The 27,214-nt window shown below is 34.1% G+C and overlaps 2 protein-coding genes across 2 annotated transcripts in view; both read right to left on the bottom strand.

The window, feature by feature from the left end:
* LOC127701675 (uncharacterized) overlaps window positions 1-27,214 on the bottom strand; it is a 150,061-nt gene that overhangs the window by 58,867 nt on the left and 63,980 nt on the right. The window contains exon 6 of the mRNA XM_052205672.1: window positions 11,619-11,828. Within this exon, the coding sequence (XP_052061632.1) occupies window positions 11,619-11,828 (210 nt within the window). The remainder of the gene's footprint in view (window positions 1-11,618; window positions 11,829-27,214) is intronic.
* LOC127701696 (uncharacterized) lies at window positions 7,190-9,064 on the bottom strand. Its single transcript, XM_052205696.1, has 2 exons — window positions 8,748-9,064; window positions 7,190-8,176 (listed from the first exon to the last, which is right to left on the bottom strand). The coding sequence occupies exons 1-2, from the start codon at window positions 8,830-8,832 to the stop codon at window positions 7,662-7,664; spliced, it is 600 nt and encodes a 199-aa protein (XP_052061656.1). The 5' UTR covers window positions 8,833-9,064; the 3' UTR covers window positions 7,190-7,661.

Below are 27,214 nucleotides of genomic sequence, written 5' to 3'. Positions count from 1 at the left end.
AAATACATGTTTAGATTCAGCATATCAAAGAACCCCATATATTCAATTTTTGTTGAAATCAAACAAAGTTTAATTTTGGACCCCGATTTGGACCAACTTGAAATTTGGGCCCATAATCAAAAATCTAAATACATGTTTAGATTCAGCATATCAAAGAACCCTAAAAATTCAATTTTTGTTAAAATCAAACTAAGTTTAATTTTGGACCCTTTTGACCTTAATGTAGACCAATTTGAAAACGGAACCAAAAATTAAGAATCTAAATACACGGTTAGATTCGGCATATCAAAGAACCCCAATAATTCAATTTTTGATGAAATCAAACAAAGTTAAATTTTGGACCCTTTGGACCTCAATGTGGACCAATTTAAAAACGGGGCCCAAAATCCAAAAACTTAATACACGGTTAGATTCAGCATATTAAAGAACCCCAAGAATTCAAGAATAAAACCCCATTGAAATTGATCAAGAAATAAGCAATTTATACGAAGTATCTTCTTTTGCACAATACTGTGCAATTGAAGATTTCTTGCTATTGCGCAATACTGTGCAATTGAAGATTTCTTGCAATTGTGCAATACTGTGCAATTGAAAATTTCTTGCTATTGCACAATACTTATTATATAATAATTTACACATCCTGTTTGGTGTGTATCTCCTACCATATCATTATTATTTGCTTTTAAATATTAATCAGAAATAACCAACTTAAAATGGAAAATTTTAAAAGAAAAAAAAAAGGAAAAAAAGAAAAAAAAAGAAAAAAAAAAAATCCCCCCCCCCCCAATTTTTTGAACCCCCTTATGATTCATCACCCCCAAACTCAATCCAAGCCTTCCCTTTGTGGTATGGTACCTTGCAGTACAATTTCAGAGAGATCCATACACTTGAACACAAGTTATTGTCTGGAAACTAGAAAAATGCTTATTTTTGGCCCCTTTTTGGCCCCCAATTCCTAAACGTTTCAGGCAATTACCCACAAACTCAATTCCAGCTTTCCCTTTGTGATATGGAACCTTGTAGTACAATTTCAGAAATATCCAAACACTTACACACAAGTTATTGTCATGAAACTAGAAAAATGCTTGTTTTTTGCCCCTTTTTTGGCCCCTAATTCCTAAAATTTTGAGGCAATTACCCCCAAAATCAATTACAGCCTTCCCTTTGTGATATGGAACCTTGTGGTACAATGTCAGAGAGATCCATACACTTACACACAAGTTATTGTCTGGAAGTTACAAAAATGCTTATTTTTGGCCCCTTTTTGGCCCCTAATTCCTTAACTGTTGGTACCATAACCCCCAAAATCAATCCCAACCTTCCTTTCGTGGTATTGAACCTTATGGTAAAATTTCATGGAGATCCATTCACTTAAACTAAAGTTAGAGTGCGAAAACCAATGTGTCTTCGGACGACGCCGGACGACGCCAGACGACGACGACGACGACGACGACGACGACGACGACGACGACGACGACGACGACGACGCCGACGACGCCAACGTCATACCAATATACGACCAAAAAATTTTCAATTTTTGCGGTCGTATAAAAACTGCAAAATTGTTGTAAAATTACTATCTCAGGGGCAGCAACCCAACAACGGGTTGTCAGATTCGTCTGAAAATTTCAGGGCAGATAAATCTATATCTGATGAACATTTTTGCCACCTGTCGGATTTGCTTTAAATGCTTTAGTTTCAGAGATATAAACCAAAAACTGCATTTTACCCCTATGTTCTATCTTTAACCAAGTTGGCCATGATGGTTGGAAGTCGGGGTCATCGGACAAATTTTTTAAACTAGATACCCTAATAATGATTATGGCCAAGATGGTTAAATCTGTCTCAGTAGTTTCAGAGAAGAAGATTTTTGTAAAAGATTACAAAAATTAACGAAAAATTGTTAAAAATTGACTATTAAGGGCAATTACTCCTAAAGGTGTCGACTGACAATTTTGGTCATGACATCTTATTTGTAGATCTTACTTTGCTGAACATTATTGCTGTTTACAGTTTATCTCTATCTATAATAATATTCAAGATTATAACCAAAAACTGCAAAATTTCCTTAAAATTACCAATTCAGGGGCAGCAACCCAACAACAGGTTGTCAGATTTGTTTGTCTGAAAATTTCAGGGCAGATAGATCTTGACCTGATAATCAGTTTTACCCTATGTCAGATTTACTCTAAATGCTTTGGTTTCAGAGATATAAGCCAAAATCTACATTTTACCCCTATGTTCTATTTTTAGCCATGGCGGCCATCTTGGTTGGTTGGCGGGGTCATAGGACACATTTTTTTAAACTAGATACCCTAATGATGATTGTGGCCAAGTTTGGTTAAATTTGGCCCAGTGGTTTCAGAGAAGATTTTTGTAAAAAGCTAACGACGACGGACGACGACAACTACGACGCCGACGGACGACGGACGCCAAGTGATGAGAAAAGCTCACTTGGCCCTTCGGGCCAGGTGAGCTTAAAACTAATAAACATCCATTTTCCTTAAGTCCATTTTTTTTTATTAGAAAGGTTCATTTCTATCCTTTCACTCATTTTTTTCACACTTTTTGCAGTACTCTAGTCAAAAGTATCAAGTTTTCTTGGTGATGATGAAGGGGGTTTATCCAATCCTTTGGATAATTAAATCCCAATAACAACCAATAAATCAAAGCACGAAAGCGCTGTAAAGGCAGTTAATTACAGGTTGTGTGTATTTTAAGTCTAGTTATATCATTATCTTGCATAGTACAGTGTACTTATCAGAGGTGGCTTTCAGTATTTAAGATTTAGAGTTCTCTAATGATATTGAATAAGTTTATGAATGTCATATTCTGAGCACTATATGAAGGCGATTGTTCTCACTTGTTTATGAACTAGTGCATTATGTCCAGTTTGTACCTTTTTTATCTATGTTTATAGTCAAATTAGTTATCAAAGGTACTAGGATTATAATTTAATACGCCAGACGTGTGTTTCGTCTACATAAGACTCATCAGTGACGTTCAGATCAAAATAGTAACAAAGCCAAACAAGTACAAAGTTGAAGAGCATTGAGGACCCAAAATTCCAAAAAGTTGTGCCAAATACGGCTAAGGAAATCTATTCCTTGGATAAGAAAATCCTTAGTTTTTTCATTGGCAATCATAACACATCTCCTTATTTATATAATGATCTATATTCAACGACCTCAGGTACAAAAAAAATGTATGTAACTAAACTATGATGGGAAACCTTTGACTTCTTTCTTTATATAAACTTTTGATTTGGTACCATAGAACTATGTAGAGTAAATGTACATTGCAACATGTCAACTCTTTCAACTCCAAGCAAAATTATATTTCCAAGCATAAAGTAGTTTATGAATGAAATAAAATGCTCCGCTGGGGCGCAGTTTGATACGACCGCAGAGGTCGAACCCTGAACAGTTGGGGCAAGTATGAACACAACATTCAAGCTTGATTCAGCACTGAATTTGGATTGTAATTAAATATTTGACACAGCATAGGTTTCTGACACAGAATGAAAGTGGTCTAAGATACTTAAAAAAATTTAATTTACCTATTCAAACCATATCATTATCATTTGCTTTTATATATAAATCAGAAATAACCAATTTAAAATGGAAAATTTTAAAGAAAAATAAGGAAAAAGAATCCCCCCCCCCCAAATTTTTTGAACCCCCTTATGATTCATCACCCCAAAACTCAATTACAGCCTTCCCTTTGTGGTATGGTACCTTGCAGTACAATTTCAGAGAGATCCATACACTTGAACACATGTTATTGTCTGGAAACTAGAAAAATGCTTGTTTTTTGGCCCCTTTTTGGTCCCAAATTCCTAAACGTTTAGGGCAATTACCCCCAAACTCAAACCCAGCTTTCCCTTTGTGATATGGAACCTTGTAGTACAATTTCATAAAGATCCATACACTTACACACAAGTTATTGCCATGAAACTAGAAAAATGCTTGTTTTTTGCCCCTTTTTGGCCCCTAATTCCTAAAATTTGGAGGCAATTACCCCCAAAATCAATCCCAGCATTCCTTTTGTGATATGGAACCATGTGATACAATGTCAGAGAGATCCATAGACTTACACACAAGTTATTGTCATGAAACTAGAAAAATGCTTGTTTTTTTCCCCTTTTTGGCCCCTAATTCCTAAAATTTGGAGGCAATTACCCCCAAAATCAATCCCAGCATTCCCTTTGTGGTATGGTACCTTGCAGTACAATTTCAGAGAGATCCATACACTTGAACACAAGTTATTGTCTGGAAACTAGAAAAATGCTTATTTTTGGCCCCTTATTCCTAAACTTTTTGGACAATTACCCCCAAACTCTATTCCAGCTTTCCCTTTGTGATATGGAACCTTGTAGTACAATTTCATAAAGATCCATACACTTACACACAAGTTATTGCCATGAAACTAGAAAAATGCTTGTTTTTTGCCCCTTTTTGGCCCCTAATTCCTAAAATTTGGGGGCAATTACCCCCAAATTCAATCCCAGCATTCCCTTTGTGATATGGAACCTTGTGATACAATGTCAGAGAGATCCATAGACTTGCACACAAGTTATTGTCATGAAACTAGAAAAATGCTTGTTTTTTGCCCCTTTTTGGCCCCTAATTCCTAAAATTTGGAGGCAATTACCCCCAAAAATCAATCCCAGCATTCCCTTTGTGATATGGAACCTTGTGAGATCCATACACTTACACAAAAGTTATGTCTGGAAGTTACAAAAAGGCTTATTTTTGGCCCCTTATTCCTTAACTGTTGGTACCATAACCCCCAAAATCAATCCCCACTTTCTTTTTGTGGTATTGAACCTTATTTTAAAATTTCATTGAGATCCATTCACTTAAACTAAAGTTAGAGTGCGAAAACTAATGTGTCTTCTGATGACGACTCCGACGACGACGCCAACGTCATACCAATATACGACCACAAAATTTTTTTGCGGTCGTATAAAAAGGAGTTCTTAATTAAGAAATAAACTGATTCGCTGAGCGCAGCTGGATACACCCGCAGAGGTACTACCCTGAACAGCTGGGGCAAAAATGAACACAATATTCAAGCTTGATACAGGTCTGAATTTGGATTGTAATTAAATATTTGACATATTATAGTTTCTGAATAAATGTAGTCAATGAACTTGAAATCGGTTATATGAATTGAATTTATATTCAATTAAAGATTTCTTGCTGTTGTGCAATACACTGTGCTGTTGTGCAATACTTAATAAATCTGTTGCCAGACTATAAACAAATAAAGTTCAATTTCTTCTCAATGTCATATTTGAAATTTATGAAAATCAATAGGGAGATTACATCAATAGCTATAAATAATTCACCAAAGTTTCATGTGAACTGCTTAAAGCATTTTTGAGTTGTTGTCCAAAAACTGGAAAATCCCCACTTTTTTAATGAATAAAACCCCATAACTCAGAAATGTAAAATCTAAAATTTATAAAATTCTAAAGGGAGCTTACGGATTGATAATTTAGTCTTAGATGCAAGATTTTTTTATCAGTTGTTAGTGGCTTTGAACTAGCTGTCAGTAACTGCGAGTACTCTCAGATTTGTACTTAGTGTCTTTTTGTTGTTTGGATGTACAACTACCCGACCACGTCCACTTGTATTTGTATTTATCCATCTGATGAGTTTAGCCTCTTTCAACTGATTTTTATAGTTCTTTCTTATATTGTACTGTTACACCACTGTCCCAGGTTAGGGGGAGGGTTGGGATCCCGCTAACATGTTTAAGCCCGCCACATTCTGTATGTACATGTATGTGCCTGTCCCAAGTCAGGAGCCTATAAAAGTGTAATTCAGTGGTTGTCGTTTGTTTATGTGTTGCATATTTGTTATATTTGTTCATTTTTTTACATAAAATAGGCCGTTAGTTTTCTTGTTTGAATTGTTTTACATTGTCATTTCTGGGCCTTTTATAGCTGACTGTGCGGTATGGGCTTTGCTCATTGTTGAAGGCCGTACTGTGACCTATAGCTGTTAATTTCTGTGTCATTTGGTCTCTTGTGCATGTGTGGAGAGTTGTCTCATTGGCAATCATACCACATCTTCTTTTTTATATTTACATCAACAGATATAAATAAACAGCTGCGCCATGAGCGCATGATACGCCCGTCGTCTTGTGTGTGAATTTTTATGCAATAAGCATAAATAGTTTCTGACATACGGCGTGACATGCGAAAACCCCCCCTTTTTTTTTACAAAAAACTCAATATCTCTAAAATAAAATTTTGAATCAAAACCAAAAAGTATACAGATATTTAGATTAATATAACTAAGAAGTGTGTAAAATTTTAAGCAATAATCATAAATCGTTTTTGAGATACGACGCGACATGTGAAAACACCCCTTTTAAAAAAAAAAAATCAATATCTCAAAAATAAAATTTTGAATCATCACCAAAAAGTATACAGATCTTAAGTTTAATATAACTAAGAAGTGTGTAAAGTTTTAAGCAATAATCATAAACTGTTTTTGAGATACGGCGCGACGTGTGAAAAACCCCTCCCCTTTTTTAACAAAATACTCAATAACTCAAAAATAAAATTTTGAATCATCACCAAAAAGTATACAGATCTTAAGATTAATATAACTAAGAAGTGTGTAAAGTTTTAAGCAATAATCCTAAATTGTTTTTGAGATACGGCGCGACATGTGAAAAAAAACACACACCTGTTTTAGTTACTTAGTCCCGTAACTCAAAAAGTTTTAATCTTATTTTCACCAAAAAGTATACAGATCGTTTGACCATCATAAGAAACAACTATGTTAAGTTTCATGTAATTTGGATAAGTCATTCTCAAGTTACGGTGCGACATGTTTACGCCGGACAGACAGACGGACAGACAGACGGGCGCCGGACATTTGTATAACATAATACGTCCCGTCAAAAATTTGACGGGCGTATAAAAATTCACCAAAGTCAAGGTGAGACAACAAAACTTAGTTGTAAGATCTCTGAAATTTTTTACAGGGTACGAGTTTTTCTCATTGTTGGAGATTGTACGGTGACAGTAACACCTGTAACTGCTTAAACCCATTTCTTATGCACTTTAGTTTGATAAACTCACTGAATATCATACCACATCTCCTTATTCTTATATGCATTACAATTTACATGTGCATGTAATTGTAAATATATATATATCAGAACAAAATTCATTGCGTCACTTTTATTTATGCATCCTTTGGCACAATACAAGTTCTAAAATTACACAACATACAACAACTAAATGTTATTTCAGATGAAAGTTTTGTTTCAGTTTCATTCATAGGATTTATTAGAATTTTGTATGTTTTGCCAAGTCCAATAATTCGCTCTATGTGACATAGAGACATAGTTGACTAAACCACTAGGTGTCGAACATTCAAGAATTTTCAGTGTTTCTGTTTTTATTTGATGAAAAGGTTGCCTGAGCTCTAGGAGCTTTAGGTTTTATCACGGGATATTCTGTGCTGTCAATAATAATCCAAGTCGAAGGAAACTTTAATTTGAAGTTGGATGGTGAAAAATACCTGACTAAACCACTAGATGGCCAAGTGTTAGCCTCACACCACTGTTTAGACATAAAAATAATCCATGTATACACAATATTCTTAACACTAGATTCAATCTAGAATCTAGACAGTTCAAAGTTGGTTGTATGATGCCTCAATTTCATCAAAGTCATAAAAAAACTGATTTTCAACTGACACCCTATCAATTTGAAAATATATGTATCTCAAACAATGTGCTGCTGGACCAAGTGTGGTCAAAACAAATAAAAATTTAGTATACAACTCTAAACCGTTATAAAAATGCATGGCTGTGTCACGTGTCTTCATTTCAAAATTCTCTGCTGAAAACATAGGCATTGATGGTGTTTGCGTAATTCCATCTGTGAAGCTCAACATAAGCTCGGCAGTTGGTGGTGGACAGTCATAAATCCTTTCTGCAGTATGAATGACTTCTTCAGGAAAACCAACTTTACAATCAAAACTTTCCTCTAGATTTCTACTACAATATTCATCAAGTTTAGTTCTTTTGTTTTCACAGGAAACTGCCCTGATTTTTCTTTTTGCGGACGATTCAGTCTCTTGCTTGGTCCAGGAAAATAGGCTGGGAATTGCAGTAGACTTAAGTCTCTGTATGGTGGGTTTGCGCCCTGAAAAAGGTTATAAAACATTAGATTTTTTATAATTAAATGAACTTCCATTAGCAATGTATACTTTGTACTACCTGGCGAAATATTAACTAGATTTATTCATTACAATCTGGATAAAACTATGTTTGCCTGATTCAATGTATGTTATGTAAATCCAAAGGACAAACAATGAGAGACTTATGCAACAAACGTACATTGTTTGTACCTAAATAACTATAATATAGATGAGAGCATGTCATTGTTTTGTTCCTGTTAACATTGTCATTGATATTTTTCAAGAAAGTCTATGAGGCATAGCTTATGCATTCCTGTCATTACTACATTAGCATAATTACTGCTAAAATAATTCTCAGTATGATATACCTCTTGTAAGAAATCATTATAATTGTAGCAATCACCAAAAAAATCTCAAACAGATCACATTGAATCGTAATCCAAAAAATTATGACGTCTTGAATTACCCACCCCCTTTTATTCTAAAACGATAATTGCGGTTGTAAACAGACTTTGGTTTATTCGCATGGAGATTACATATATAACTATATATTTCACAAAGAAAATAGAGTTTTACCATGAATAGTTTCCTGCACGTAGTCTTTTTCAGTAAAACGTGCCTTGCAAACAACAGCTGATTGAGATGGACTCCACGATATCATCGTGTTCTCGTCCAATCTGCGTATGGGCCATGGCGTTGATCCAACTTTTCCTTCTTTTTAAGTCATTTGGAAATGCATGTCCTCCTCTTAAATGACATCCAGGTACACAACAACAAGTACTTGGCATCGTTAATTAAAAATATAACTGAAATAGTTGCACAGTGCAGAAACCGGAAGAAGAGGAACAGGATCCGCTACCACGGCGCCACCTATTCAGGAACGATAAGTTGCTACTTTATATAACTGCGAAAATAACGTTAGACGGGTTCACGTGCATAAACAGAAATGCGCTTTAAATTGTATAATATAATTCATGTTCAGTCGACCTTTAATTATTATATCAACGACTGAAATGATTTATAAACATCTAGATTGCAGATAACACTCGAAATTAACCCGAGCTCTTTCCACACGGAATTCAAATAATTCTAGTTTGTCAATCGGTTGACTGCTTATAATGCAAAATACTTATATATCAAAAGTTTTTAAAACTAACAAAACACAATGATCGTTTCTCTATTTCCCAATGTAAATGAAATGAAACAAAAAACATTTTATATCGCAATAAGAAGAGGAGAGAATTCAACATTTCCGGATCTACTTGGAGTCTAATGACCCCCCACGTAGATAAGTTGGATATTGCGGAAGGAAGGATTAACCCGGCAACTAGAAAGGCATTAAAGCACTGCCTTTAAAAACTTCTCTATACAAAACACATAAAAGATAATGTACCTAACCACCTAATATAAAATGCTTCGCGGGGCGCAGCTAGATATCACCGCAGAGGTCGAACCCTGAACAGTTCGGGCAAGTATGGACACTACATTCAAGATTGATACAGCTCTGAATTTGGATTGTGATTAAATATTTGACACAGCTTAGGTTTCTGTCACAGAATGAATGTGGTCAAAGAAATGAAAAATTTTACCTATTATTGTCCAGTATCCAAAATCTAAATACAGGGTTAGATTTAGCATATCAAAGTACACTAAGAATTTAATTAATTTATTTATCAATGGACCATAATATCCAAGTACACAAAGAATTTAATTCATTTATTTATTTATTAATGGACAATATTTGCTAAGTTTTTAAACACTGTTAAAGGGATTCGCTTCTTAAAAAAATTAAATATAGCATTCTGCAAATTAGTTTATACAGAATAAGAAACAAACCTACCAGGAAGCTCTTCAAAAAAATAATAATAATAATAACCAAAATATCAATCATTATTAATACAATGTCGCATAAAATTTATAAAATTTACCTTAATTTTTCAAAATATCTAATAATGAACAGTAAATTTCAAACTATATGTATACATAATTTCTAAAATTAGAATATGATGCTGTGTCTACTTTTTAACTATGAATCTACTTTCAATTTCTTTTAATTGTGCACTACATCTCTGAATTTGGATTGTGGTTAAATATTTGACACAGCATAGGTTTGTGACACAAAATGAATGTGGTCTAAGAGCATAAAATTTGAAATTGGACATATACCTTTTATGGTCCAATTACCAAAATCTAAATACATGGTTAGATGCAGCATATCAAAGAACTCCAATAATTCAATTTTTTGATGAAATCAAACAAAGTTTGATCTTGGACCCTTTGGACCTCAATGTGGACCAATTTGATAATGGGGCCGAGAATCCAAAATCTAAATACACAGTTAGATTCAGCTTATAAAAAAAACCCTTAATTTCATTTTATGTTAAAATCAAACTAAGTTTAGTTTTTGACACTTTTAACCTTAATGTGGACGAATTTGAAAACCAGGCCCAAATTCTAAAATTTAAATTAAACCGTTAGATTCAGCATATCAAAGAACCCCAAGAATTCATTTTTTGTTGAAATCAAACAGAGTTTAATTTTGGACCCTTTGGACCTCAATGTGTACCAATTAAAAAACGGGGTCCAAAATCCAAAACCTTAATACACGGTTATATTAAAGAACCCCAAGAATTGAAGACTTTGAATTAAACCCCATTGAAATTGGTCAAGAAATAAGCAATTTTTACAAATTATTAAGAAAGTATTGTTTTTGACCCATTTTTCCCAAATGGTTAGAGCCATAACCCCAAAAATCATTCCCAACCTTCATTTTTTTTAATGGAACATTGTGGTACAATTTCATAGAGATCCATAGACGTATACTCAAGTTATTGTCCAGAAACAAGAAAGTCCTAGTTTTTTGGCCCTTTTTTTGCCCTTAGTTCCTAAACAGTTTGGGCCATAACCCTCAAAATCAATACCAACCTTCCTTTTGATGTATGAAACCTTGTGTTACTATTTCATACAGATCCATACACTTATACACAAGATATTGTCCTGAAACAAGAAAAATGTTTTTTGCCCTTGTTGGCCCCTAATTCCTTAACAGCAAAAGGACAATAAATGCCCAAAATCAACCTCAACCTTCCTATTGTGGTATGGAACCCTGTGGTACAACTTCATAGAGATCCATACACTTATACTCAAGTTATTGTCTGGAAACCAAATGTATCCGAATGACGACGAGGCTGACAACACAATAACATTATATGAACGCAAAAACCTTGCAATCGTATAAAAAACATATTAATACAGAAGTTTAATTGACGAATATCAATAAGGGTTGCTAGAAAATGCTGTGTTTATCTGTTAATTAAAGTATGATATATTTACTCATAAACGTCTTCTGTGGCCTCGCCTATAACCATACTATTAAGCAACTACAGTTTTAATGAATATAATAATTAAAACAATTTTAATAGTGTTTGGTACTTTTCAATAGCATACCTTTTTGTTTCTTTTTCTTGCCATCCTTAGGTTGAGCCACTTTATTAACTTCAGCATATATAGCATTTGGTTTTTGGACCATAGCATATTCACTGGAAGATAGGGGTTTCTTCTGACTTTCTACATTAGGTCCTGCCGACTGGTATAAACAATTTTTTTTCAAGCCATCAGGCTGTGATGACTCATACAGTATATTATCTTTCAATCCATCTAAAATACAAGTAACACGTTCACATTCAACGATAGAAAACTTTTTTGATTATGAATGCTTCCTCGAGTCTTCGTGGAAACAATATTCTATTGTGAAAATAAATGTGGATAGTGTCCACATGTGGACACAGATGATGCCCCCGCTTGCATATCATATAGTTATAAAGGGACATAACTGAAGAACAATAAAAGTGACGCTACCCAAATTTGAACTTGATCTGAGTTTTGTGGTAATAAGCATTGTGTGTAAGTCTCATAACATTTGGTTGAGGCTAACTTAAGTAGAGAACAGAAACTAAAAATTCAGCAATTTTTCTATTTGTAAACACGCATAACTCTAGAACGGTTGTGTATAAGTTTTATAACATTTGGTTGAGACAAATTAACGTTTTATAACATTTGGTTGAGACAAACTAAAGTTAGAGAACGGAAACGAAAAATTCAGCAATTTTTCTATTTGTAAACACGCATAACTCTAGAACGGTTGTGTATAAGTTTTATAACATTTGGTTGAGACAAACTAAAGTTTTATGACATTCGGTTGAGGCAAACTAAAGTTAGAAAACGGAAACAAAAAATTTGAACTTGATCTTAGTTTTGTGGCAATGAATATTGTGTATAGGTTTCATAATGTTTGGTGGGGCAAACTTAAGTTACATAATGGAAACTAAAAATTTTGCAATCTTTCGAATTATAAAGGGGCATAACTCAATAATGGTTAAAGTGACACTTCCCAAATTCATCTTGATCTGTGTTTTATCACTGGAAGTCAAAATTAAACATTGCATTGTATAAAGCATTGATTGAAGTTGATTCAACTATAATCATGGACAAAGGAAGATAACTCCAATTTAAAATTACTTGACATTTAGAAGAAAATAAAAATTTTGCAATTTTTCCATTTATAAAGGGCCATAACTCTAGAACAGTTAAAGTGACGCCACCAAAACTCAAACTTGATCTGTGTTTTCTTGTAATAAGCATTGTGTATAAGTTTCAAAATATTTGGTTGAGGCAAACTCAAGTTGAGAACGGAAACCAATTTTGGGACGTAAGGACGGACGTAATTATGGACATACGTACGTTATGTACAGACAGACAAGGGAAAAACTTAATGCCCCCACCGCATAACTCTAGAACGGTTGTGTATAAGTTTTATAACATTTGGTTGAGACAAACTAAAGTTATAGAACGGAAACGAAAATTCAGCAATTTTTATGTTTATAAAGGGACATAACTCAAGAATGGTAAAAGTGTCGCCACCAAATTTCGTACTTAATCTGTATTATGTAGTAATAAGCATTGGGTATAAGTTTCATAACATTTGGTTGAGGCAAACTAAAGTTAGAAAACGGAAACAAAAAATGTGTACTTGATCTTAGTTTTGTGGTAATGAATATTGTATATAGGTTTCATAATGTTTGGTTGGGGCAAACTTAAGTTACAGAATGGAAACTAAAAATTTTGCAATCTTTCGATTTATAAAGAGGGACTTAACTCAATAATGGTTAAAGTGACACTATCCAAATTCATCTTGATCTGTGTTTTATCAGTGGAAGTCAAAATTAAATATAAAGCATTGATTGTAGTTGATTCAACTATAATCATGGACAAAGGAAGATAACTCCAATTTTAAAATTTACTTGATATTTAGAAGAAAATAAACATTTTGCAATTTTTCCATTTATAAATGGGCATAACTCTAGAACGGTTAAAGTAACGCCACCAAAATTCGAACTTGATCTGTGTTTTGTGGTAATAAGCACTGTGTATAAGTTTCATAACAATTCGTTGAGGCAAATTCAAGTTAGAGAACGGACACCAATTTTGGGACGTACGTTCGTATGTATGTACGTACGTACAGACGGACAAGGGTAAAACTTAATGCCCCCACCGCTACGGCGGGGGCATAAAAATGCGTAAACATTACAAATACACCAGTCTTGATATACAAGAAATCAATTCTGGGCCCTGGTTTGTTAAGTCAGAAGTGCCAATGACAAATGCAATGAAATGATTCGCTGGGCGCAGCTTGATACGACTGCAGAGGTCGAACCATGAACAAAGAACACTATAACACGTAATTACAGGAGGCTGTCAGAGTGACAGCAAACCGGATTTTCCTGCAGAGGTCGAACCCTGAACAGTTGAGCAAGTATGGAAACTACATTTAAGCTTAAAACAGCTCTGAATTTGGATTGTGATTGAATATTTGACACAGCATAGGTTTGTGACACAAAATGAATGTGGTCAAAGAACTGAAATATTTGAAATTAGACATTTACCTATTATGGTCCAATATCCAAAATCTAAGTACATATTAGAATCAGCATATCAAAGAAATCCAAGAATTCAAGTTTTGATGAAATCAGACAAAAGTTTAATTTAGGACCCTTTGGACCTCCATGTGGACCAATTTGATAAAGGTGCCCACAATACAAAATCTCTCAATACATGGTTAGATGCAGCATTTCAAAGAAACCCATAAAATCAATTTTTTTTTTAATCAAACAAAGTTTAATTTTGGACCCTGATTTGGACCAACTTGAAAACTGGGCCCAAAAATCTAATATTTAAATACAGGTTTAGATTCAGCATTTGAAATAACCCTATATATATTTAATTTATGTTGAAATGAAACACAGGTTAATTTTATCCATAATATTTTCTGTGCAAAGGGAAATAACCCAAACTGGATAAAACATTTTGTAAAATAAGATATGATGCAATTTTTCAAATTATAATCAATAATATAATAACAACAACCAGTAATGACTTAGTTCTCTAAAATTAGATATGATTTAACACTCAAACATTGTTAGAATCAGCATATCAAAGAACCAAAGAACCAAAGAATTCAATTTTTGATGAAATTAAACAAAAGTTTAATTTAGGACCCCTTGGACCTCAATGTGGTATTATCTTATTAATAATGAAAAGAAATACAGGTTTAGATTAAGCATTTCAAAGAACCCTATATTTATTCAATTTATGTTGAAATCAAACATAGTTTAATTTTGGACCCCGATTTGGACCAACTTGAAAACTGGGCCCAAAATCAGAAATCTAAATATATGCTTATTAATAAACAATATAAGCTTAGTTTTTAAAGGAGTTCACTTCATGAAAAAAAATATATAGCATTCAGAAAATTAGTTTTTACAGAATAACAAAGTAAATTGCCACAAAATTCTTCAAACAATTTACCAAAGAAAAGAAGAAAAAAATCCAAAATCTTATTTATCATTAATACAATGTCTTTTCAAAATCTGTAAAACTTAATTATCAGTAACAATAAATAATTGTAACAGGATGCTGTTACGAAGCCTCCCAAACAAAGCTCCAATAATTCGTCATTTCCATGGTCGCCCGACATTGGGCAAAGTCCAGTACAAATTGGTTTGTGATATGCATAAGTGACGCCTATGGATTGACCCTGTATGTCATTCAAATCTTCTTGAAATGACGAACAGGAATATATAGGGTTGTTTAGGGGTGCAGATCTCGACCGTTTACAAGTTCTCAAAAGGGGAGGGGGGTGTGATCACCAGGGGACTTGCCCTTTATTTCATGATTTATTTTTTTGTCCCATACAAGAATACATATGGCTTAGGGGTGGGGATCTCGACTGTTTACAAGTTCTTAAACAGGAGGGGTGGGGGTGACCCCAGGGGACTCGCCTTTTTTTTAATTTGATTTGTTTTATTGTCCCATACAAGAATATATATGGTTTTGGTGTGGGGATCTTGACCGTTTACAAGTTCTTAAACAGGAGGGGGTGGGGGTGACCCCAGGGGACTCGCCTTTTATTTCATTTGATTTGTTTTATTGTCCCATACAAGAATATATATGGTTTCGGGGTGGGGATCTTGACCGTTTACAAGTTTTCAAAAAGAAGGGGTTGGGGGTTACCCCAGGGGACTTCCCCTATATTTCATTTGATTTGTTTTATTGTCCCATACAAGAATATATATGGATTTGGGGTGGGGATCTTGACCGTTTACTAGTTATCAAAAAGAAGGGGGGGGGGGGGGTGGGGGTTACCCCCATGGATTTCCCCTAAATTTCAATTGATTTGTTTTATTGTTTCATACAAGAATATATATGGTTTAGGGGTGGGGATCTTGACCGTTTACAAGTTCTTAAATAGGAGGGGTGGGGGTGACCCCAGAGGACTCGCCTTTTTTTTAATTTGATTTGTTTTATTGTCCCATACAAGAATATATATGGTTTTGGTGTGGGGATCTTGACCGTTTACAAGTTCTTAAACAGGAGGGGATGGGGGTGAACCCAGGGACTCCCTCAATATTTCATTTGATTTGTTTTATTGTCCCATGCAAGAATATATATGGTTTAGGGGTGGGGATCTCGACCGTTTACAAGATAAAAGCACATTCTCAAATTGGAGGGGGTGGGGGTAGGAATATATATGGTTTAGGGAGACTTAATTATCTACAAAATGTCTAATAATGAACATTAAATTTTAAACTTTATTTATACAGTCCTTCTAGTAAATTTCAAACTTTATATATACAGTCCTACAGATCTTATCAGGAAACAGAAAATTTTCAAATAAATCTGTCACTCCAATGATTATCATATGCTTAGATATTTCCCAGATCTAATTAATAATGAAATCATACTTGCAAATCTGAAGGGTTATTCTTTTGAACAGAACTATGGTTTAACATAGTACTCTTACATTACATATATAATAACTAATAATGTAATTAACTTCAAAATGTCTAATAATATAGCTTATTATCATTACCACTTAGGAAATAGAAAATTTTCAAATAAATCTGTCACTCCAATTTTAATTTTGAGATAAGACATTTACTATGCTTAGTCATAATATGATAACAAGAGTAAAATATTTAAAAATACCACTTTTTGATATTACAAATGGCGATAACTCAAAAAGGAGAAATACTAAAATCGTGAAAATTGAACTTCACCTTCATTTAGTCACAAGAAACAACATATCTAAATTTGAAAAAAAATCATCACAGCGTTTTCATGTTATTGAAGAGACACTGTCCGCCCGCCCGCCCGCCCACCGTACATCCCCAAATCAATAACCGATAAAAACGTTTAAAAATGATAAACAACACCAGTACCTAGAATCTATACATCAAGACCATCATGTATTATTTGTGAAGTTGATACGGAATATTTATCAACAAGGTCTTGGTATCTTCTGATGAACATTTTTTTTTTGAAAAAGGACGATTCTACGGTGCATAAAATAGCTTAATAGAGGTCAAAGTTGGTTGGTCACTAATTTGCATAATATCTTCTTTTAAATTGCAACTTAATATTTACATTTTTTGAAACAGAAGAAATTACCTAATAAAAAAAAATACTGTAGTTTCTCAGTAAACCTGGGTCCATTTGATAAAGAGACTTGAAACTAAGTCCCTTTTTTATCTCCCAAAATTAACATTTATCTTATTTGTTGTTTAATGCAGTGTAAATCAAAAGTTATATATAGGTAAATGATTTAAATCTATCATCTGTATTCAATTTTATTAAATAAATGTACATAAATATTGATGTTAACCATCAATTACACATGAAGACAGAGACACTGACCTATACAGATCAAACATCTATTTGATACTAATGAGGTCAAGTTATTGTGTATTGAGTGGTCTGTCATGTTATGTATAAACTCAATAGTTATGAAATTTGGTCAATTATGACTGGCATTAAAGAGGAGGGGTCTATATACATTTCTAATTATTGCCCCACCTTTTGTGCTTAATTGTTCTTTGATCATGACAGTTGTCAATCATACTGATAGTGTATCAATACTATTACTTAATCAAAAGGACAAAACTGGCCAGCTAATTGAAAAAAGTAATGTTTATGCAACCAAAATTTTCAGTTCATTTGTGCATGTACACATACATTAGCACAATTGGGAACTTTATGTCAGTGTATATAGATTTAGTTACTGAATTAGTAGCAAATCTGTCTACACTCTGTTAGGGAGGCCGGTGCCTTAGGAAAGAATTGGAACAAGTTCAAATCTTTCCAAAAAGTAACCCATACCGGCAGCCCGTCTGTGTATACCATTATGAAGGAAAAGAACCCCCTGGTGACAATTATCAAAACTAGAGGCTCTCAAGAGCCTATGTCGCTCACCTGTATTTACTGATGCTTTGGAAATCATGTAAAATAAGGTTAAAATCATAATTAATAATATTAGATATTAGATATCATAATGATATCTAAGATAATAACAAAAAACTGCAAAATTTTTGTAAAATTACTATCTCAGGGGCAGCAACCCAACAACGGGTTGTCGGATTTGTCTGAAAACTTCAGGGCAGATAAATCTAAATCTGATGAACATTTTTGCCACCTGTCAGATTTGCTCTAAATGCTTTAGTTTCAGAGATATAAACCAAAAACTGCATTTTACCCCTATGTTCTATTTTTAACCAAGTCGGCTATGATGGTTGGAAGGCGGGGTCATCGGACAAATTTTTTAAACTAGATACCCTAATAATGATTATGGCCAAGTATGGTTAAATTTGTCTCAGTAGTTTCAGAGAAGCAGATTTTTGTAAAAGATTACAAAAATTTACAAAAAATTGTTAAAAATTGACTATTAAGGGGCAATAACTCCTAAAGGGGTCGACTGACAATTTTGGTCAGACAACTTATTTGTAGATCTTACTTTTCTGAACATTATTGCTGTTTACAGTTTATCTCTATCTATAATGATATTTAAGATAATAACCAACAAGAGTGCACACGCTGAAATGTCTCACCTTCTTTACTAATCATTGATGTTATGTTGATAGTCCTTAATATAAAGCTTTATTACAACTGTCACATAAACTTAACATTAACCAAGAAAACTAAACATTGACCAATGAACCATGAAAATGAGGTCAAGGTCAGATGAACCATGCCAGGCAGGCATGTACAGCTAACAATTTTTCCATACAACACATATAGTTGACCTATTGCTTATAGTTTAAGAAAAACAGATCAAATCACAAAAACTTAACACTGAGCAATGAACTGTGAAAATGAGGTCAAGGTCAAATAAAACCTGCGCGACTGACGCATAGATCATAAAATATTTCCATACACCAAATATAGTTGACCTATTGCATATAGTATTAGAAAAAAAGACCAAAACTCAAAATCTTAACTTTGACCACTGAACCATGAAAATGAGGTCAAGGTCAAATGAAACCTGCCAGCTAGACATGTACACCTTACAATCATTCCATACACCAAATATAGTAGACCTATTGCATACAGTATAAGAAAAACAGACCAAAACACAAAAATTTAACTATAAGCACTGAACCATGAAAATGAGGTCAAGGTCAGATGACACCTGCCAGTTGGACATGTACACCTTACAGTCCTTCCATACACCGAATATACTTGACCTATTGCTTATAGTATCTGAGATATGGACTTGACCACCAAAACTTAACCTTGTTCACTGATCCATGAAATGAGGTCGAGGTCAAGTGAAAACTGTCTGACGGGCATGAGGACCTTTCAAGGTACGCACATACCAAATATAGTTATCCTACTACTTATAATAAGAGAGAATTTAACATTACAAAATATGTTAACTTTTTTTTCAAGTTGTCATTGAACCATGAAAATGAGGTCAAGGACATTGGACATGTGACTGACGGAAACTTCGTAACATGAGGCATCCATATACAAAGTATGAAGCATCCAGGTCTTCAACCTTCTAAAATATAAAGCTTTTAAGAAGTTAGCTAATGCCGCCGCCGCCGGATCACTATCCCTATGTCGAGCTTTCTGCAACAAAAGTCGCAGGCTCGACAAAAACTGCAAAATTTCCTTAAAATTACCAATTCAGGGGCAGCAACCCAACAACAGAATGTCAGATTTGTCTGACAATTTCAAGGCAGATAGATCTTGACCTGATAATCAGTTTTACCCTTTGTCAGATTTACTCTAAATGCTTTGGTTTCAGAGATATAAGCCAAAATCTACATTTTACCCCTATGTTCTATTTTTAGCCATGTCGGCCATCTTGGTTGGTTGGCGGGGTCAACGGACACATTTTTTTAAACTAGATACCCTAATGATGATTGTGGCCAAGTTTGGGCAAATTTGGCCCAGTGGTTTCAGAGAAGATTTTTGTAAAAAGCTAACGACGACGGACGACGACGAAGACGCCGACGACGACGGACGACGGACGCCAAGTGATGAGAAAAGCTCACTTGGCCCTTTGGGCCAGGTGAGCTAATAAAAAAAGAATGTGTCTGAGGACACGAATGCCCCCGCTCAACCTTTAAAATGGGATGGACGGACGGAATGACAGAAAGATGGAAGGAAGAAAGGACGGAAGGACGGAAAGACGGAAGGACGGAAAAACGGATGGTCAAGGGTATCACTAAAAAAAATTGTGTCCAATACCATTGCACTGAGGTTTTTCTATATATAAAAATAAGAAGATGTGGTATGATTGCCAATGAGACAACTCTCGCCAATAGACCAAATTACACAGAAATTAACAACTATAGGTCACCGTAACGACAACCACTGAATTACAGGCTCCTGACTTGGGACAGGCACATACAGAATGTGGCGGGGTTAAACTAGTTTGAAGTCGCGCCAACCCTCCCCCTAACCTGGGACAGTGGTGTACCAGTACGAAATAAGAACAAACTATAATAAAATGCTTCGCTGGGCGCAGCTTGATACGACCGCAGAGGTCGAACCCTGAACAGTTGGGGCAAGTATGGACACAACATTCAAGCTTGATACAGCTCTGAATTTGGATTGTGATTAAATATTTGACACAGCATAGGTTCTGACACAGAAAGAATGTGGTCTAAGAACTTCAATTTTTTTAATTTACCTATTATGGTCCAATGTCCAAAATCAAAATACATGGTTAGATTCAGCATATCAAAGAACCCCATATATTCAATTTTTGTTGAAATCAAACAAAGTTTAATTTTGGACCCCAACTTGAACAAACTTGAAAACTGGTCCCATAATCAAAAATCTAAACACATTTTTAGATTCAGCATATCAAAGTACCCCAAGAATTCAATTTTTGTTAAAATCAAACTAAGTTTAATTTTGGACCCTTTGGACCTTAATGTACATCAATTTAAAAAAAAGGGACCCAAAATTAAAAATCTAAAAACACGGTTAGATTTGGCATATCAAAGAACCCCAATAATTCAATTTTTGATGAAATCAAACTAAGTTTAATTTTGGACCCTTTTGACCTCAATATGAACCAATTTGATAGCGGGCCCACAAATAAAAAATCTAATTACATGGTAAGATTCAGCATATCAAAGAACCCCATATATTCAATTTTTGTTGAAATCAAACAAAGTTTAATTTTGGACCCTAATTTGGACCAACTTGAAAACTGGGCCAAAAATCTAAAATCTAAATACATGTTTAGATTCAGCATATCAAAGAACCCCATATATTCAATTTTTGTTGAAATCAAACAAAGTTTAATTTTGGACCCTAACTGGGACCAACTTGAAAACTGGGCCCATAATCAAAAATCTAAACACATGTTTAGATTCAGCATATCAAAGAACCCCAAAAATTCAATTTTTGTTAAAATCAAACTAAGTTTAATTTTGGACCCTTTGGACCTTAATGTAGACCAATTTAAAAAACGGGACCCAAAATTAAAAATCTAAATACACGGTTAGATTTGGCATATCAAAGAACCCCAATAATTAAATTTTTGATGAAATCAAACAAAGTTTAATTTTGGACCCTTTTGACCTCAATATGAACCAATTTGATAGCGGGCCCACAAATAAAAAATCTAATTACATGGTAAGATTCAGCATATCAAAGAACCCCATATATTCAATTTTTGTTGAAATCAAACAAAGTTTAATTTTGGACCCCAATTTGGACCAACTTGAAAACTGGGCCAAAAATCTAAAATCTAAATACATGTTTAGATACAGCATATCAAAGAACCCCATATATTCAATTTTTGTTGAAATCAAACAAAGTTTAATTTTGGACCCTAACTGGGACCAACTTGAAAACTGGGCCCATAATCAAAAATCTAAACACATGTTTAGATTCAGCATATCAAAGAACCCCAAGAATTCAATTTTTGTTAAAATCAAACTAAGTTTAATTTTGGACCCTTTGGACCTTAATGTAGACCAATTAAAAAACGGGACCCAAAATTAAAAATCTAAATACACGGTTAGATTTGGCATATCAAAGAACCCCAATAATTCAATTTTTGATGAAATCAAACAAAGTTTAATTTTGGACCCTTTTGACCTCAATATGAACCAATTTGATAGGGGGTCCACAAATAAAAAATCTAAATACATGGTTAGATTCAGCATATCAAAGAACCCCAAGAATTCAATTTTTGATGAAATCAAACAAAGTTTAATTTTGGACCCTTTTGACCTCAATGTGGACAAAGTTGATAACGGGGCCCAAAAATCAAAAATCTAAATACATGGTTAGATTCAGCATATCAAAGAACCCCATATATTCAATTTTTGTTGAAATCAAACAAAGTTTAATTTTGGACCCCGATTTGGACCAACTTGAAAACTGGGCCCATAATCAAAAATCTAAATACATGTTTAGATTCAGCATATCAAAGTACCCTAAAAATTCAATTTTTGTTAAAATCAAACTAAGTTTAATTTTGGACCCTTTTGACCTTAATGTAGACCAATTTGAAAACGGAACCAAAAATTAAGAATCTAAATACACGGTTAGATTCGACATATCAAAGAACCCCAATAATTCAATTTTTGATGAAATCAAACAAAGTTAAATTTTGGACCCTTTGGACCTCAATGTGGACCAATTTAAAAACAGGGCCCAAAATCCAAAAACTTAATACACGGTTGGATTCAGCATATTAAAGAACCCCAAGAATTCAAGAATAAAACCCCATTGAAATTGATCAAGAAATAAGCAATTTATACGAAGTATCTTCTTTTGCACAATACTGTGCAATTGAATATTTCTTGCTATTGTGCAATACTGTACAATTGACAATTTCTTGCTATTGCGCAATATTGTGCTATTGGATATTTCTTGCTATTGCGCAATACTGTGCAATTGAAGATTTCTTGCTATTGCGCAATACTGTGCAATTGAAGATTTCTTGCAATTGTGCAATACTGTGCAATTGAAAATTTCTTGCTATTGCACAATACTTATTATATAATAATTTACATATCCTGTTTGGTGTGTATCTCCTACCATATCATTATTATTTGCTTTTAAATATTAATCAGAAATAACCAACTTAAAATGGAAAATTTTAAAAGAAAAAAAAAAGGAAAAAAAGAAAAAAAAAGAAAAAAAAAAAAATTCCCCCCCCAAATTTTTTGAACCCCCTTATGATTCATCACCCCCAAACTCAATCCCAGCCTTTCCTTTGTGGTATGGTACCTTGCAGTACAATTTCAGAGAGATCCATACACTTGAACACAAGTTATTGTCTGAAAACTAGAAAAATGCTTATTTTTGGCCCCTTTTTGGCCCCCAATTCCTAAACGTTTCGGGCAATTACCCCCATACTCAATTCCAGCTTTCCCTTTGTGATATGGAACCTTGTAGTACAATTTCAGAAATATCCAAACACTTACACACAAGTTATTGTCATGAAACTAGAAAAATGCTTGTTTTTTGCCCCTTTTTTGGCCCCTAATTCCTAAAATTTTGAGGCAATTACCCCCAAAATCAATTACAGCCTTCCCTTTGTGATATGGAACCTTGTGGTACAATGTCAGAGAGATCCATACACTTACACACAAGTTATTGTCTGGAAGTTACAAAAATGCTTATTTTTGGCCCCTTTTTGGCCCCTAATTCCTTAACTGTTGGTACCATAACCCCCAAAATCAATCCCCACCTTCCTTTCGTGGTATTGAACCTTATGGTAAAATTTCATGGAGATCCATTCACTTAAACTAAAGTTAGAGTGCGAAAACCAATGTGTCTTCGGACGACGCCGGACGACGACGACGACGACGACGACGACGACGACGACGACGACGACGACGACGACGACGACGACGACGACGACGCCAACGTCATACCAATATACGACCAAAAAATTTTCAATTTTTGCGGTCGTATAAAAATCAGTAGAAAAGAGTTAACTCATCAGATCGATACAAAGTAGAAATACAGAGTGGATGTGGCAGGGTACTTATACATCCCTACAACAAAGACACTAAGTACAAATCTGAGAGTACTCGGAGTTACTGATAGCTAGTTAAAAACCAATAACAACTAATAAAAATAAATGTGGATATTGTCCACATGTGGACACAGATGATGCCCCCGCTTGAATATCATATAGTTATAAAGGGACATAACTGAAGAACGGTAAAAGTGACGCTACCCAAATTTGAACTTGATTTGAGTTTTGTGGTAATAAGCATTGTGTGTAAGTCTCATAACATTTGGTTGAGACTAACTTAAGTAGAGAACAGAAACTAAAAATTCAGCAATTTTTCTATTTGTAAACACGCATAACTCTAGAACGGTTGTGTATAAGTTTTATAACATTTGGTTGAGACAAACTAAAGTTAGAGAACGGAAACAAAACATTCAGCAATTTTTATGTTTATAAAGGGACATAACTCAAGAATGGTAAAAGTGTTCTCACCAAATTTCGTACTTAATCTGTATTATGTAGTAATAAGCATTTGTGTATAAGTTTCATAACATTTGGTTGAGGCAAACTAAAGTTAGAAAACGGAAACAAAAAAATTGTACTTGATCTTAGTTTTGTGGTAATGAATATTGTGTATAGGTTTCATAATGTTTGGTTGGGGCAAACTTAAGTTACAGAATGGAAACTAAAAATTTTGCAATCTTTCGATTTATAAAGGGGCATATCTCAATAATGGTTAAAGTGACACTACCCAAATTCAACTTGATCTGTGTTTTATCAGTGGAAGTCAAAATTAAACATTGCATTGTATAAAGCATTGATTGTAATTGATTCAACTATAATCATGGACAAAGGAAGATAACTCCAATTTTAATAAAATGCTCTGCAGGGCGCAGCTTGATACGACCGCAGAGGTCGAACCCTGAACAGTTGGGGCAAGTATGGACACAACATTCAAGCTTGATACAGCTCTGAATTTGGATTGTGATTAAATATTTGACACAGCATAGGTTTCTGACACAGAATGAATGTGGTCTAAGAACTTAAAAATTTTAAATTGGACATTCACCTATTATGGTCCAATATCCAAAATCTAAATACATGGTTAGATTCGGCATATCAAAGAACCCCCAGAATTCAATTTTTGATGAAATCAAACAAAGTTTAATTTTGGACCCTTTTGACCTCAATGTGGACAAAGTTGATAATGGGGCCCAAAAATCAAAAATCTAAATACATGGTTAGATTCAGCATATCAAAGAACCCCATATATTCAATTTTTGTTGAAATCAAACAAAGTTTAATTTTGGACCCCAATTTGGACCAACTTGAAAACTGGGCCCATAATCAAAAATCTAAATACATGTTTAGATTCAGCATATCAAAGAACCCTAAGAATTCAATTTTTGTTAAAATCAAACTAAGTTTAATTTTGGACCCTTTGGACCTTAATGTGGACCAATTTGAAAACGGAACCAAAAATTAAGAATCTAAATACACGGTTAGATTTGGCATATCAAAGAACCCCCAATAATTAAATTTTTGATGAAATCAAACAAAGTTTAGTTTTGGACCCATTGGACCTCAATGTGGACCAATTTATATACGGGGCCCAAAATCCAAAAACTTAATACATGGTTAGAATCAGCATATTAAAGAACCCCAAGAATTCAAGAATAAAACCCCATTGAAATTGGTCAAGAAATAAGCAATTTATACGAAGTATCTTCTTTTGCACAATACTGTGCAATTGAATATTTCTTGCTATTGCGCAATACTGTACAATTGACTATTTCTTGCTATTGCGCAATATTGTGCTACTGGATATTTCATGCTATTGCACAATACTGTGCAATTGAAGATTTTTTGCTATTGCGCAATACTGTGCAATTGAAGATTTCTTGCTATTGTGCAATACTGTGCAATTGAAAATTTCTTGCTATTGCACAATACTTATTATATAATAATTTACACATCCTGTTTGGTGTGTATCTCCTATCATATCATTATTATTTGCTTTTAAATATGAAACAGAAATAACCAACTTAAAATGGAAAATTTTAAAAGAAAAAAAAAGGAAAAAAAGAAAAAAAAGGAAAAAAAAAAATCCCCCCCCCCAAATTTTTTGAACCCCCTTATGATTCATCACCCCCAAACTCAATCCCAGCCTTCCCTTTGTGGTATGGTACCTTGCAGTACAATTTCAGAGAGATCCATACACTTGAACACAAGTTATTGTCTGGAAACTAGAAAAATGCTTACTTTTGGCCCCTTTTTGGCCCCTTATTCCTAAACGTTTTGGGCAATTACCCCCAAACTCAATCCCAACCTTCCCTTTGTGATATGGAACCTTGTAGTACAATTTCAGAAAGATCCATACCCTTACACACAAGTTATTGTCATGAAACTAGAAAAATGCTTGTTTTTTGCCCCTTTTTTGGCCCCTAATTCCTAATATTTTGAGGCAATTACCCCCAAAATCAATCCCAGCATTTCCTGTGTGATATGGAAACTTGTGGTACAATGTCAGAGAGATCCATACACTAAAACACAAGTTATGTCTGGAAGTTACAAAAATGCTTATTTTTGGCCCCTTTTTGGCCCCTAATTCCTTAACTGTTGGTACCATAACCCCCAAAAATCAATCCCAACCTTCCTTTTGTGGTATTTAACCTTATGGTAAAATTTCATTGAGATACATTCACTTAAACTAAAGTTAGAGTGCGAAAACCAATGTGTCTTCGGACGACGCCAGACGATGACGACGACGACGCCAACGTCATACCAATATACGACCACAAAAATTTTTTGCGGTCGTATAAAAATTACTTCATATTTAGAAGAAAATACAAATTTTGCAATTTTTCCATTTATAAAGGGCATAACGCTAGAACAGTTAAAGTGACGCCACAAAAATTCAAACTTGATCTGTGTTTTGTGGTAATAAGTATTGTGTACAAGTTTCATAACATTTGGTTGAGGCAAACTTAGGTTAGAGAACGGAAACTAAACATTTTGCAATTTTTCCATTTATAAAGGGGCATAACGCTAGAACAGTTAAAGTGACGCCACCAAAATTCAAACTTGATCTGTGTTTTGTGGTAATAAGCATTGTGTATAAGTTTTATAACATTTGGTTAAGGCAAACTTAAGTTAGAGAACGGAAACTAAAAATTTTGCTATTTTTCCATTTATAAAGGGGCATAACTCTAGA

The sequence above is a fragment of the Mytilus californianus genome, unplaced genomic scaffold (genome assembly GCF_021869535.1).
Source record: "Mytilus californianus isolate M0D057914Y unplaced genomic scaffold, xbMytCali1.0.p SCAF_5, whole genome shotgun sequence".
Lineage (NCBI taxonomy): Eukaryota > Metazoa > Mollusca > Bivalvia > Mytilida > Mytilidae > Mytilus > Mytilus californianus.
This window is presented reverse-complemented; position numbering and strand designations above follow the sequence as displayed.